This window comes from Triticum dicoccoides, chromosome 7B, assembly GCF_002162155.2.
Source record: "Triticum dicoccoides isolate Atlit2015 ecotype Zavitan chromosome 7B, WEW_v2.0, whole genome shotgun sequence".
Classification (NCBI taxonomy): domain Eukaryota; kingdom Viridiplantae; phylum Streptophyta; class Magnoliopsida; order Poales; family Poaceae; genus Triticum; species Triticum dicoccoides.
The window spans coordinates 758,919,336-758,935,264 of NC_041393.1; the positions used below are offsets into that span (position 1 = coordinate 758,919,336).

The following is a 15,929-nucleotide window of genomic DNA, read 5'->3' on the forward strand; positions in this document are numbered from 1 at the left end:
CGGCAGGTCCCCATGGGGACGAGAACAACATTGTGGATAAGAAACGAAGGGAGGAGGAAGATAATGCAGGGGAAAAAGAAGGAAGAAAAAGGGACCGTGTGATTGGGTGGGATCTGACGATGCTGATGCGACCGGCGCATGCTTCAGCCGGCGTCCCCGCTGGAAGCGTTTTCCTTTGGAAAATTTTAAGAAGCAGAAAAAAAAATACCAGAAATTCTGCTGACATTGCCTCCACATATATGGCCATAAATATTGGCTGCATATACAATAATCATGTGATTTCTATTAATGATTACAGCAACATAGACTCAGAGTGAGAGAGGAGATGGTGATAATCGGTGGGCGTGGTGGGGGCTGGCCAGCGGTGCCCGCTCGAACCAGATCTGGACCCTTCCGGGACCCATCTGGGCTGGGGCGAGCCTGTGGGTTGGGCCGCGACGGTGGTGCTCCCTGGTGGTGAGGCTAGGCGGCCATGGCTGCGGTGGTGATGGGTCCGGCGGCCGGCGTGCTGCAGCGTGGCTGCAGGGACCATCCGGACCCGTTGGGGTCCGGCCAGGGCGGTGGTTGCCTGGCAGGTCCCTGTTGCTATGTCCGGTCGGCTCCGCGCGGCGGTGGAGGTGGTTCCCTCCTGTCGGCTGCGTTGCGGTTATCATCGAGCCCGGTGTCTCCTTGTCCTACCTCCAGGTCTCGTGTTGGTGGCCTCAGTGAGACAGTGAAGATGGTGCGGTATCCGTGGTGGCACAGGCTGGTGGGCGGCATGTTGGGCGGCGCGCTTTCGATTGTCTGTGATGGCGGTGGTGGTTTCGGGGCGGGAGAAATCTCTGGCGGCTCGTTCGACACTGGCGCAACTGCGCCCGTGGGCGTTGCCGGACCCTCCTAAGGGGCGTCAATGATACCCCTTCCCCACTGCCATCCATGTATCGGAGGGAACCCTAAGACTTATCCGGGCAGCAGCGTCGTCGTCGTCGCATTCCTTCATGAAGGTGTTGCTTGGTACGCGAGGCTTCGGAGTGCTTGGCGGGATGTGGTACTTCTCCGGAGGGTGCAGCGGATGTCGGCCATCTTCGCTTAGTTGAGCTGCCAGCGTTGACATTTGTTTCATTTTTCTTTTTCTCCTTTTTCTTTTGGGCTCGTTTGTGCTGCGGTCCCAACAAGCTCGTTGTATCGGTTGGTCGTTGCTTTATAATCTAAAGCGGGGAGACCCTTTTTCGTATAATCTGTGGGCGCGGGCAACTAGTATGGATTCCTTCGAAGACCGTTCGGCTTCTGGATTTGAAGTCACCGCCGGCAAGGCGTTTGGTGTCGTTTTATACCGGTAACACACGCCTCCAAATTCAACGAAGCCAGGGCAGCCGACCAAAAGAGGTTGGCCAGGTCCGTGACATTCGGAGGCTATCAGGAGGGGGCTACTTTTTGAGCAATGAAAACGTTCAAGAGGGCAATTCTATTATTTACCTCAAAAAAAAAAACACCCAGAAAGGGAACGAAATCCATGTGCACACGCACAATCCAAGAATGGACAATTTATTCAAAGTATGCTGCTTCACACAAGTTGCTACTCCAGTACATATCTAAACAAGAAGCAGTTTCTTCAGGGTTAACAAACTACAGTTAGATTGTCATGTCAGACGTAAAGCAAGCAGCAGTTACAACAACACTACAACTTCTCATATTGTTTCTTGCTTGCTAACTGGAGCTGGAACTGCGATAACGAAATTCCAGCCAGCCTTTGAAGTAAGTTTATTACAGTAGGCAAGAATTGATGTACTGATCAACACTTGAGGAACATGCATGTTGTTCCAAAGGAGACATTTCTGAGAGATCCAATCCAAACAGGATACCCACTATTCAGAGATGCTGGCCGGAGTTCAGCAGATAAGGCCGGACATGACTAGCTAGGTGCGGCTAGCAAACTGAGCACACGGACGGACTGAATCAGCATGTACAGTAGTAGCAAGGACGGGAGAGGAGAAGAGAGGAGGTGGAGGAAGATGGAGTGGTGGGGAGCTGGCCGGCGACGGTAGGGGCGCACCGGCCTTGCCCAACGACGGTCGCCCTGGCGTCAGTGCCAAATGTGGGCAGAGCAGATAGGAGTGGAGAAACGAGTGGACGATGCGCTCGCGGAGGATGCTGAAGAAAGAGTAGCGGTGTGGAGAGGCCAGGGAGGAGGCGGCAGCTCCTGCAATGCTTCGTAGTCTTGAATCATACTGCACTAGCTTCCTCTTCTTCATCAGGTTGAGCACTTCAGGCTCGTCACACACACCTGTACCATGATGCATGCATGCCACTTGCCACCACATACATGAAACAAATCAGTACCTAAAACCAGAATCATCCATCACACAACACAGACCACATGTGATGTAATCAGTACCTTCGATAGGGTCGATGACACAGAACTGCACACCATTTCGTCAGGGGTATGAAAACAAAGGCTTACTGGTTACTTTTGTTGTCCGGACAAACAGCCAACTTCTGGATTCACTGTTGGCTGCACATTGTTCTACAGAATCCAAGTCCTGAATCTAAGGTCAGCCAATTCATTGAACAAGCTAAAGGGAACTTGCATAACGTAAATGCTCAATTCATTACTTTGAGAGTTTGAGTTGCTCATCACTCATCAGTTGTAAACCTGCTAAACTCGAGCTGAAACTCTGACGGATCAAGGTTGCCAGTAAAGCATCACGATATATCATATATGTAATCTCTAAAATCTGAACAAGTTGCGGTTGGCAGTTAGTGGTTAATTACCATGAAGTTCAAGAACACCAAATCAACCTGTTCCAATGTTGCACAAAATGTGATGTTCAGATTTTCAAAAAAAGGCTAAGCAGACATTCTTACTTCAAACCAAGAAGAATGGAGCAGCACTCTTGCCATCTAAAACTGCTTAGACATGAACGTACCCGAGGATAAATTGCTCTTCCAACCAAAATGTCAATATCGTGATTCAAAAGCTAACAAATCATTAGTAAGCCAGGCAATTGTTGTGCAAAAGAATTGGGCAATACTCCAAGCAAACCATTAATACACAGCGCTTTTCTGATCCCAGACCTGAAACATTTATCATAATCCAAATTAGAATAAAATATTACAATTGCATTATAATTTTTACAGTTACATTATATACTTATAGAAAAATTCTTACATGGTATCTCACTGTTTAATCTTTGAAATGTACTATTGTGTAGCATGGAGCTAATGGATTCATAAATTGCTGCGTGCCAACGAAACACATTCTCTACACTTGGCATGTACTTGAGTCCGATACAAGAACAATTCAGTGTGAACCACTTTTTTTGTACAAAATGCAAATATTATTGTAAAGCAATAAGATGAACTGAACTTACATAATTTTGTAAATGAAATGTGCCTTCTTCTAAGGTGCGTGGCATTGAAGCTTCAGATCGTTCTCCTAAAACTAGCTTGGCCGTGAATGGTGTCAACTGTTTATGAGAACAAGGGTTATGGAACAGATAAAATAGAAGCCCATAAGCAATTAAGCAGTAGCTTAACTACCTGAATATCCCGTCGCCAACTTCAACTTGTGAAATAAAGCTTCTGAACTAACAGTATCTAGATAGGAACATCTCTGGATTTTCCTGAGACTGAGAGGAGGAAGAGCATAAAAAGAAAAGAAGACATTACTTTTAAGCAACAAAGTTCAGAATTTTGAAATGATGAAAAAGCACTAACATAGAGGTTCTTCCATGCAAGATGATGCATGTACCAACACTTACAGAATAAGTAGGTGTTTCATTTGCCTAGCAATATTCAATTGAGCATATGCCCGGTTCCAATCTCCATTGCAATCGGATTGCATGCTTCAGCCTATACAGATTTTTCAGTTGATGAGATTTTATAAAAAGAGTACATATAGACAAGAAAACAGATATTCACCTCCAGGTCCACCGGCCGGTTGCCACCTTGGTCTTCATATTGTAAAGTAGAGTATGATATTCCAGATGCAGACATATAGCTCGTAGATGACATGGCTGAAAGGATTCACAAGTTACATGCATGTGGCCTGTCAGAAGTCAGAATTCACAGATCAGCACTATAGAAAACGAGAAGATAAATGGAAATGGTCAGCGCGGAGACTCAGCTTGTTACCTCGGATTTAAACTTCAATCTATGCATTTATAGGCATCTACCCGTAAATATGGGTTTCTTCCTTCAAATTCCTTGGCTTGCTCACATAGCTCGCGAGTGCACCCTTCTACTATTAGACATCGCAGAGAAGTGGGGAGCCCCTCCTTGGGCAGCGATCGGACCTCAGGACAATAACCCACATGTAGGCTCCAGAGAGAAGAAAATCTGTGTAACCCTTGAGGGAGGGAGGGCTGGGCTGGGCAAAACCAAAAATACAGGTGTTGGAGGGAGGTGAGGAGCAGAAGCGCATTCTCTTCCTCTTCCGTCAAGCTATCCACCCGCTGATCCAATTTGAAGATTAATTTGTGGAGGGTAGTGGCGAAGAGGCTGCATACAGGAGCAGCAAGCATTGCTGAGATGCTATCCACGCCAAGTGTTCCCAATCGGAAGCAGCCCGCAGAAGGCAACAGTATGTCACTCCTACTTGCCACCACCATTTCTGAGAGAAGATCTGCCGCTACAGAGCGAGAACGATCTCCTCTCCTGTTGTGAACCGCAAATTCCTTGAGGTTGACAGCTGCGATGAGAGGATTGAACCCATCTACTTCTAAATTCTCGCAATCTTCTAGTTGTAGACAGGTCAAAGATGTATGGTTTGAGAGCAGATCCATAGATACAAAGCTTGAGTCTCCTTCAATACAAAGCTCCCTCAGAGAGGTTAGCTTTGGGAGTTGCGCCCATGTGAACTTTGATGCAGCACCGCTATGCCCCGTCAAAGGCAAGTCATGTTCATCATACTCCATACTCCGTGAAGGACCAGCAGGCACATCAATATGAGTTGCCGGCATGGGGGGCAGGAGCAACTTGGGGCATTTGAAAACTCGGAGTGTCGATAGGCTCGTATAAGAACCAGAGCCCTCTTCCAGGAAGGGAAACGAACGGAGGTTGGGGCATCCATAGCAATGGACAAGTTCAAGCCTTGGAAACCAACGGGCATTAGGCGTCACCACCCACTCAGTAAATTCTGGCAGCCGAAAGAGGATAATCTCCTTCAACCGCGAACAACTCCTGTCTGTAATGTCAGAAGAGCCAGATATGATCTGACCAAGTCTAGGAATATTCCTCAACGTGAGTGACGACAAATGTAGCAGACGCCCAAGTGGAAGAATGGTCCAAGAAACATCCTCTAGGCAGAGGGACGTCAGCATTAGTAGGCCAATGGAACCACACAACCAACTAGGACAGGTTGAGCCACCGTGATTTTTAATAACAAGTGATTGAAGATTAGGATGTGGTTCAAGACCATCAATAACATCAGATAATTCTGTACTATCACCAAGGACATCAGATTCTCCCTGATCGTGTTCTGTGCCCCAAAGTAACTCCAACTTTTTCAAATCAGCTTTCGACATCAGTTTGGCTTCCATAGCCTCTTCTTTGGTTGCCACCATTTTAAGGTTATATATACTGAGTTCTCCTCCGAGCTCAGTTAACTCCCCCAACTCACTCAACTCAAATCCAACAATCTCTTTCTTGACACAAAATTTTGTAAGCTCCTTTAGACACTTCATCTTTCCAACCTTAGGAATATCGGAATGGAGTTCAACAGATTGAGAATGGAATTTAATTCTAGCAACTAAATAGTGTAAGTTGATAAGGCGGCTAATGTCTTTAGGCAATTTATCCCTACCATACCAACTACTTAGGTCCAATAGTTTCAAGTGATAAAATCTAGGGAGTGTGCTAGGCAAAGTTAGCTCTGAGTCAGTTGTGTGTCCAGAAACTTTTAGGTATCGGAGGTGGATAAGCTTTGAAAGGTTGGGTGGGAAATATTTCAGGGACTTGACTTTCATAAATAGGACACGGAGACCTTGTATTTCCATGAAAGTATCTTCCAAAATCTCATTAATAGTTTCACTATATTCTCGAAAAACCATCAAAGCCCGTAAATTTACAATGTCTACCTTGCTCCTCAGTTTAATCATTTCTCCCCTAAAAGTCACATCATATTTTTCTTCCATGGTGATGGAAAAAAGACGAATAGATTTGGGGACGGCATCAGCTCTAAAACTTTCACCACTATTTATATTGAGGCACTCTTGTGACGAGACACTCCGTGATAGTTCGTGTAATAAATCATGTAGTACATAATTCTCCTTCACGAGAAAACCATTGTCCACAAGTTGTTCCATGTAATTCTCATCTTTTTCAATGATTCCTATTGCAATCCAAAAGTATGTAATCTCTAGATTATTAAACCTATAATCTTCGGGGAACAGGGCAAAATATGGGAAACATTTTTTCAAATGGAAAGGAAGATAATCATAGCTAATTCTTAGAGATGGCATAATGTCATCAGAATTTTCTTGTTTTTGCCATTTATTGTTTTTAAGAACTCCAGTCCAATGTTCCCGAGATGGATCCCTTTTCAGTATCCGACTAACTGTTTTAGCTGCTAGAGGTGAACCCTTCAATTTGTTTGCAATATCTCTTGCAAGATTAGCCAAGTCCTCTTGGTAATACTCGGGTTTGTTTCCCGCAAATATTAGTTCCTCAAAGAATGTGAAGAAATCTTCAGGGTGAAGGCCTTTCAGTGCTATTGCATCGGTTGTTTTCACAGTATCAGCTTTAGACGGGGATCGTGTTGTGAGGAGAATCATGTTTCCCTTGGCCTCCCCCTTCATCAATGGAGCTAACAGGTTTCCCCAATCCTCGCTATTGCATTCCCACAGATCATCAAAGGCAATTAAAAACCTTTTGGACTTTAGTTTATGCCCAATATATATTTGAAGCAGGTCTAAACTGGTATTGGTTGTTTGATGGGAAGTGCTGCCTTCTTGTTTTTCACTTTCACGTATGTGGTCATGGATATGTTTGGTGATCCTAAACACATCAAAATCAGATATACATACCCAAACCTTAACATCAAAGTGTTCTTGTATCCTTTTATCATTGTATAGGTGTTGAGTGAAAGTTGTCTTTCCAATACCACCTGGGCCAACTATAGGAAGAACAGACAATGTTTCACTGCTATTTGTGTCACAGGTAATGATATCTTTTACTGTTTGCTCAAAAAGCTCTGTCCTCCCATACAATATACTCTGTGCACTGGTTGATCCAATGATAGGTCGTTTTATGGCAGTGTTACTGCTATGATGCGGAACTATTTTGAGTGACTCAGTGACAGAGTCACACAACGAATGTAGTTCCTCTATCACTGACTTAATTTTCCTAGACATGGCCACTCTATCGAATAACAACTTATCAACCGGACGATCACCATTACCACCACTATCAGGCTGCTCCGTTGCATTGTGTGGGTTATTTGTAACAATAACAGGAACACGACCATCATCATATTTCGTCGAACAAGAGCAGGAGAAACATGTAAGGCAGTTACCGACGATGTGGCGAAGAGCATGGCGACCATGGCGAGCATGACCCCGAAGGTCATCACCCAGATCCGGCAGTGTGTAATTGGTGTTGTCGAGCTTTTCTTGGATCATGAAGTAGTGGAGCTCGTCCAGGGCATCCTCGGCCTCATCGACCTTGGCACTGAGCCTCCGCAACAGTCCCTCCAGACCGGCGTTGTTGCTCATGGCCCTTCTGTCGGCTTCGCACAACAGAACTTGGGTGCGCAGCAGATCATCTTTGATCTGTGTGGAGTTGAGGCCAAGCTCAGTGCTGGCAACGTACGCCCCCACAGCCTCATTGGCTAGCAGATTCACCAGGCTGCCAATGAGCCCGCTTGCCATGCCAATCGCCGCCTCCATCTCCTCAAGCGCCAGCGCCGGTAGGCAGGGTTAATTGGTGGTTTGTGTGCTGGGAAGTGGTGCTGGTTTAGGTGCAAGTGGTTGGGAAGAGTCCCTCGTGGATCCTTTTATAGCCGGATGGTACTCGTGCTTCTGGCATGGTGCCCATCCAATGAAACCACAAGGAGTTGATGGGGTCTTAGAATTATTGTACCGGGAGACTGACCTGGTCCCTAGCTATATAGCTAGGTCGATGCTGTCACTGTTCAACTATTGTTGTATTGCCCAGCCAAGGAATTGTCACCTAGAAGAGAGCCACACAATCTTCATCCCTGTAGCGACCAGCCTGGATCGATCGAAGATATTATTTTCTGAGGCTAGGTAGCTACTTTTGTTGCTAGCCATGAAGCTAGTCCAGATTCCATCACAACACTAACCATCAAGCAAGCAGTCGTCCGTCGTATGGAAAAAAAATGAAGCAAGTAGGAAAACTAAGAAAATGAAGGGTAACACCCTGAATGTCTAGACCTTACATACAGTTGGGATAAGATTTTTCTTTTTTGTGGGCGACAGCAGGGATAAGTTTAATTAGGTGGACAGTGAGTGAGACCAGAGACGAACGTGACACAGCTCGATGGTGAGGTCTTAGCTAGAATTATTGTACTACCAGAAGACTGACCATCGACTTCACCGTCAAAGGCGACGCTGTCACCATAGAATTATTGTTTGTTATATAAATTCTCAGCCAGAGGAGACCACACTATCTTCCTGCCCATTGCAATCGGCCTGGCTGGATGAAAGCATAGCCAGGCCAACAAAATCGGAGGCCTTGTGCCTAACTGTAAAACGGGTCTATTTCTCTGAAAACTGGACCTATTTTAATTTTCTAGATTGATTTGTAGAAGATAGGCTTGATCTTGAAACATTTAACTCTAGATAAAAGATGAAAAAAAAAACGACAAACAATCTGCACTGCTATTAGGACTGCGGAACTGACACTCACGGGAATGCAGGTCCTTGAGAGATGGACGAGCTAGCAGATTGCGCGCCCGCGGAAGACGATCTGTCAGCCGAGCTTCATGGCTATAGGACTTGTCCATCGAGTCATCATCCCCGGTTCCACCTCCCGGGCCCTGCTAGCGTGGTTGATCGTGCCATCTCAGGCCTTGCGTCTTCGGCAAGGGATCAATCCAGGTCGGCGATCACCGTCGCGCGAAGTAGATTGAAGGAAGTCGAAGTGACGCATCGATCCTCGGGAGCTGGAGGATTTGTTATTTTTTTAACACTATACAGACGCACATCATCTTGATATTGCCGGAGTCGCCATAGACGCCTTCATAGTCGACAGGAACGTCTCCTCTCACTGAAGCACATCGACGGAAGGACTGAAACAAATCTAAAAAAATGCAAGCACCAATGTCAAGTTTAGGTCTTAAGCCTGGTGGGCTAGGGATACCACTATCCTTCTAATTATAAAACCACATGTTGGTTCGCCCTTTTTAAGAGACTTGATCCATGTGAGGCATCTTGACATGCGCGGACCAGCCCTAAGTAATGAGCATGGGCTGTGGGTGCAGTGCTTTGAATTCTTTCTTTTTTTGAGTCGCATTGCTCGGAAATTTGAGGCCGCTGAAAATTTGGGGACCCTGTGCCGTCACACAACCACACACCCACCAAAGATATTATTTTTGTGGTTAAGTAACCACCTTTAGTTTTGTTGGTAGTCATGAAGCTAATCCAGATTCCACCCAGAACATTCCAAGCAAGCAGCCACATTGGCATATATGTGGAATTCCTAGGGAAAAAAAGGAAGAAACACTAGTAGAAAAAGGCTCATTTGTCCCGGTTCTGGAACCGGGACTAAAGGGTCGGTACTAAAGGCCCCTCCACCTTTAGTCCCGGTTGTGTTACGAACTGGGACTAAAGGCATCCACGTGGCCGCTGTTTGGAGCTCGACCTTTAGTCTTTTTGATTATTTTTTTGACCCCTCTTCATGCCAGATCGTCTAACTTCCCGGTCGGTCACCCATCCTCTCACTACTACAGCCTGAGCACGCTTAACTTTCGAGTTCTATTCCCCCTTGTTTCCAAGTCTGCAATCGTTGTTTTCCTGACAATACTAAGCTGTCAATCCTATTAGAGCATCTCCAGCCGCGCCCCCAACAGGCCCCCCCAGGCGACTTTTTCGGCGCCGGCGCCAAAAGAACGCCCCAGTCGCGTCCCCAGGACGACGGAAAGCGCCGGTTCGGCCCTTTTTTCCGCCCGGCGGCCGCAGGCCGAACCCAGCGCGCTGGGGGGCGCTTGGGGGCTCCGGCGCAAGGGAAAAGCGCGGCTGGCCCACGCCGTCAGGTGAAAAGTCAACATTTTCTTCCCCGACTCGCCTCCCACCCCCCGCGCTCTCGGCCGTCACTAGCTATATCCCGGCGCCCCCGCCGCCTTTCGCCGCTAGATAGCCATTCCCCACCGGGAAAAATAGCAGAGGTAGCAGAGGTTCGCCGCGGCAGCCCCTCCGATAGCAGTTGGGCGTTTCCGGCCGCGGAAGGGCAGTTTAACGGCGGGTGCACGCCCACCAGGCGCAAGGTGTTCGGCGAATTGCCTGCCTCGGCGATGGATTCGGATGACGAGGAAGCGCTCGCCGCGCTGCTGGAGGAGGAAGCCGAGGCCGACGTCCAGGAAGAAGAGCATCTCATGGTGCTCGCCGCCCTCGCCCAGCTGCTGGCGAGCAATGAAAAGCCACGGCGAGGTGGCTCGGCGCCGGGGCAGGTGAAAGCAAAGAACCGGCATCATCTTGAAGGCTACTGCATGATCTACTCCGAGTACTTCGCCGATGCTCCACTTCACGGCGACAGAACATTTTGGCGCCGTTATCGGATGAGCAGAAGCTTTTTCTCAGGATCGTGAATTTCATCCGGGAGTTCGACAACTACTTCAAATGCAAGATGGATTGCACCGGCAAACTTGGATTCACCTCGATACAGAAATGCACAACAACGATGAGGATGCTTGCATATACGGAGCTCCCGGTGATTCACAGGACGACTATGGGCGCATGGCCGAGTCCACCAGCATAGAGTGTTTCTACAAGTTCTGTCGGGCAGTGGTGGCAGTGTTTGGACAGCAATACTTGAGAACACCCAATGCGGAATACACTGCTCGGATCCTAGCACAGAATGCAGCAAGAGAATTTCCTGGGATGCTTGAAAGCATCGACTGCACGCATTGGAAATGGAAGAATTGCCCATTTGCTTGGCAGGGGATGTACAAAGGCGCCAAAGGTGGTTGCAGTGTGGTACTTGAGGCGGTGGCCACACAGGACCTCTGGATTTGGTACTCCTTCTTTGGTATGCCAGGAACTCACAATGACATCAACGTGCTGCAGTGCTCTCCTGTCTTTGCCAAGCTTGTTGAAGGTCATTCTCCTCCGGTGAACTTCGAGATCAATGGGCGGCACTACAACAAGGGGTACTATCTAGCTGATGGCATCTATCCGAGATGGTCGACATTTGTGAAGACCATCAAAAACCCTGTGCCTGGAGGCAAGAACGCCTGCTTTGCGAAGATTCAGGAGGCTTGCAGGAAGGATGTCGAGCGGGCATTTGGTGTACTCCAATCTCGATTTGCTGTTGTCCGGTACCCCGCTCAGACCTGGTCAAAAGATCAAATGTGGGAGATCATGACCTCCCGTGTCATCTTACACAACATGATCATTGAGAGCGAGCAGGAAGAGCCAGTGTTTGACACTGAACCATACCACAGGCAGGGTCCTCTTGCCCAAGTTGATCACCAGCTACCGGCAACGTGGACTGCCTACCTCAGTATGCGTCAGGAGATCCGAGACCCACAGGTGCATCATCAACTGCAGCAAGATCTGATAGAGCACCTATGGAGGCTCAAGGGCGACACCGGGCGCGACGTGTGATGAAATATGAGTTTTTATTTATTGAACTATATAATTTGTATTGAACTATTTGTTGTTGTACTATTTTGTTGAAGTATTTGAATTTTCTGTGATGAAATATGTGATAAAAAATATTTATGTTGATAATTGAACGCCGAGCCACGGCGACCACGCCGAATATGGGCCTATTCTCGCCCATATGGACCTTTTTCGCCGAAATGGGGCTGCAAAAGTGGGCCAAAATCGGCGACTGGGGGCGACGACTAGGCGCAAAACCGTCCCAGCGCCGAACAAATCCCCGGCTCGCCCCCAGGGAGCGATTTTTATGCGTCCTAGGGGGGGGGGGGGCAACGGCTGGAGATGCTCTTAACCGTTAGGAGTTGAAGTTGAGCATGAAGTCACACGTTACACTGTTTGAGTTTGAAACTATTATTCTTAAAACCAATAATTATTTAGTAACATTAATATTTCTTGAATAAGTAGTTTGACCATAGTTTGACCAGATTTGACCAAAATTTAGAAAAAAAACTGAAATAATTATTTAGTAATACTAATATTCTTGAATAATTATTTAGTAACACTAATATTTCTTGAATAATTAGTTTGACCACAGTTTGACAAAAAATCAAAAAAACTGAAATTTGAGCATATCTTTTTTTCCTCTTAGAATTTGAGAATTCTAAAAATTTGCAAATAAGCCTACGGCCATCAAATTCGATGCGGATTTTCGTGCTGATTTTTTTGATATATTATGCATTTTTTCGACATGGTATGCAAAAGATATGGCAGTTTTACTTTTTCATAACACTTTTTGCAAGACATGTCCAAATTTAAGTTTTTTAATTTTCCTAACTACTAGATGTAGTAACATAACTACATCTCGAAGGATGTTAATTTTTCAAGTTTTTATCATTTTCTTTTGTTTTTTACAAAACTGAAAAGGCCATAGGGGGGGTAGAGTTTGAACCTTTAATCCCGGTTTGATACACAAACCCGGACTAAAGGGTGTCGCACCCTTTAGTCCGGGTTCGTTTCTCAAACCGGAACTAAAGGTCCCATTTTAACCGAGACTAATGCCTTCCCGATGCCTTAGCCGCTCGAAACGGGACTAATGCTCACATTAGTCCCGGTTCATGATGCAGACACCCTTTAGTCCGGGTTCGTGTCTCAAACCGGGACTAAAGGTTCCATTTTAACCGAGACTAATGCCTTCCCGATGCCTTAGCCGCTCGAAACGGGACTAATGCTCACATTAGTCCCGGTTCATGATGCAACCGGGACTAATGTGTACATTGAGCTGTGACCAAAGCCCTGTTTTCTACTAGCACTAGTAGAAAAACACCTATTAGTCCCGGTTCGTAAGGGCCTTTAGTCCCGGTTCATGAACCGGGACTAATGGGTCGTTACTAATACCTCCACCCATTAGTCCCGGTTCAAACACGAACCGGGACAAATGTGCCTCCACGTGGCCGGTCCGCCGAGCCTAGTTAGGGGGGCCTTTGGTCCCGGTTGCTGGCACCAACCGTGACCAAAAGTCCATGTTTTTTTTAGAAAAGTGGCTGTTTTAGGGGTTTTGGGTGTTTTTTTAGGTTGTTATTAGCTAGCTAATAGAGAGAAGTGTCCTCTCTTATATCTACGTCCTTGGTTTACCAACGCTGCTGTTATGTTCATTTCACCCGCTGATATAACAACTCATGCATGCTCGCATCATACATCATCATATATAATAACAAGTCCTACTAATCATGCATCATCATACAAACTTCTACTCGTTATTAATAATAAGTCATACGATCATCATCCTCATAGTCATCGAACCCAACCCTATATAATTGTTCTTAGCACATGATCATCAGTAGGTAGGACCTAAACACCCTTAAGGTAAAATAGCATAAAACAATATAGACCCTGACTCTCCATTATGAAGAATGGCGATCATCCTGTCTTCAATTCTTGCCCTTCGCTGCCTTCTGCTTCCAAGAAGCTCCTTACGACTGTCCATACATTTTTTCCATTCTTTGATTGTCATGTCTCCACTTCTTTTAGAAACCCGGTATGGACAGTTGAGATTCGTAGGAAGACCTGGTTGTATGTTCAAAACATGAAGGGTACTGTGCATATACATCAGATAAGGCACACAATCATTCAGGATTATCTGTTAAAAAACATAGTAATAACTTCTTAGTTAGCAATGATGTACTATTTTTAGATGTGTGCAAAAAGATGCACGGATGTTGTAATAGTAAAAAATAATCTTACCAGGGTACCTCCATGGTAGTTACCGTAGTTCAACACGTGCACTGGTGGCACATATTGACCATAATGTTGAGGAGTTTGATTGTAGATATTGTAACTCTCAAGATCAGTACAAAATGCGACCAGATGATTTTTCTCCTGATAAGTTAATTCGGAGCCTTCGGTGTAGTAGGTTCTGTCTACCATCTTCCGCACATTCTTTAAAGAATAAAAATAAGCTGTCAATGGAAATAATAAGTTGTCAACTATTTTGAAATAAACAATATAAATTACTTAATAACTATGTTAAGCTCACATGAGGGAAGAATTGGAGGTGTATCCACAAGGACCCAAATCGAAGGTCTGTCTTGCTCGATTGTAGAATCACCAAGATCCATGGTGACAAGCATACCCTCATCAAGACCATACATCTTGCAAAGTGCTTCCCAATTTTTGCAACCAAAATGGGTTACACTCTGAGCATTGTACAACTTTACTTGAAAATACACACCATGATGGGTACTTAGAATAATTTTTTTGGTTTCGAAACTTTCATGGTCTTCAAAACCCATCCTCTCCAAGACATAGTGTCTTGCAAAGCATGGGATAAGCTAGTCAAATTGGAAAAGATGAAAAATACACGCTAAAATAGTTGAAGTCATGCTTAATTACGAAAAAAAACTATTGTCGTCGTTGCGTACCGTATGAACATCGCAGGTCTCCTCGAGCTTAATGCTGAAGCGCCGGTCTTCGTCCAGCTCAATGAACCTGTCGCACATACCTCGGTCGTCGTGGCACCAGTCGCACTCCCCGGGCGATTTTCGTCGTCCGAGTACGACATTTCCGGGCTATGTTCATAATTCAAATATTAAACTAGATTATTAATCACGGATTGACTATCGGTGATGTACGTAGCTCCTCCTTTCATTCCCGAGTGCATTATTACGCCAAATTGTCTAGCACACGGAAATGAAGGAGAACTTATCCAATACGAGCATTCAATAAGCAAAACCAAATCATAAAATAAGCAAAACCAAATCATAAAATAAAGTAGTACTCAAATTTGCATGCATTCAATAATTATAAGCAAAAGTACATCATCTCTTGGTGTCCATACATCGTCGAATATTATCACTAATATAGCATCACTAATACAACTAGAACCATAGCGCCCGACGGGTATCGACGCGGGCGGTGGACACCCAAAGATAAGGAACCATCACAGGATCATAGCTCCAGTGAGATCCCTGAAGAACCTGCCAGGTATTGTCGAACCTGCCCTCCAATGCAACCATGTAGCGACGGACGTGCTCGTCCTCCTCGCTCACACGGTGACGTACCACCTCCGCGGTGTCCGGAAGCCTCGGCACCGTCACTGGCCCACGCGACCGCCACCAAACAAGGATCGGGTCAACAACGGGCTGCCTCCTCACCAACCTACGTCCCCGGAAGGTAGCACCTCCCAATACCAGCCCGGCGGAGCCCAGTCCCGAACATGGCCCTGATCAAGCAGGCCTCCACCGCCGAGTCGACGACGACGAGGATGCGGGATAGGCATCGCCGACGTCGATGCGGGAACTACTTCTATATATAGTTAAATAAAGTAGTTTTATTAATTAAATCAACTGTCTAGTTCAACTACTAAGCACTTACTATAAATAAATAAAGTAGTACTTACTAGAAACAAACTACTTCTATATATAGTAAAATAAATTAGTTTATTAAATCAACTAGCTAGTTCAACTATATATATATGAAGCACTTACTATAAATAAAATAAAGTAGTACTTATTAAAAATGAACAAATTAATTACACAATCTAAATTACACAATATGAACTACATATCTAAATTACACCACATCTAATCTAACAAAAAGATCTATTAACAATAATATCATCAAACATGCATATTCAACAATAATATCACCAAAAAATTCTATTAATAGAAAAAA

General features: G+C 45.5%; 1 protein-coding gene across 17 annotated transcripts; it reads right to left on the minus strand.

Moving 5' to 3' along the window:
• Nucleotides 1–1,489: 1,489 nt before the first annotated feature.
• On the minus strand, nucleotides 1,490–8,056 carry LOC119341258 (putative disease resistance RPP13-like protein 1). Of its 17 annotated transcripts, none has more exons than XM_037613140.1 (10): nucleotides 4,114–8,056; nucleotides 3,901–4,027; nucleotides 3,741–3,831; nucleotides 3,520–3,608; nucleotides 3,351–3,446; nucleotides 2,907–3,054; nucleotides 2,752–2,778; nucleotides 2,593–2,654; nucleotides 2,375–2,503; nucleotides 1,490–2,287 (listed from the first exon to the last, which is right to left on the minus strand). In XM_037613140.1, the coding sequence occupies exon 1, from the start codon at nucleotides 7,863–7,865 to the stop codon at nucleotides 4,128–4,130; it is 3,738 nt and encodes a 1,245-aa protein (XP_037469037.1). In that variant the 5' UTR covers nucleotides 7,866–8,056; the 3' UTR covers nucleotides 1,490–2,287; nucleotides 2,375–2,503; nucleotides 2,593–2,654; nucleotides 2,752–2,778; nucleotides 2,907–3,054; nucleotides 3,351–3,446; nucleotides 3,520–3,608; nucleotides 3,741–3,831; nucleotides 3,901–4,027; nucleotides 4,114–4,127. The 17 variants fall into 17 exon arrangements, 15 of the variants coding, with proteins under 15 accessions (XP_037469037.1, XP_037469034.1, XP_037469033.1 ...); XM_037613137.1 differs by having other exon boundaries at nucleotides 2,375–2,519; XM_037613136.1 differs by having other exon boundaries at nucleotides 2,375–2,654.
• Between the last annotated feature and the right edge of the window lie 7,873 nt (nucleotides 8,057–15,929).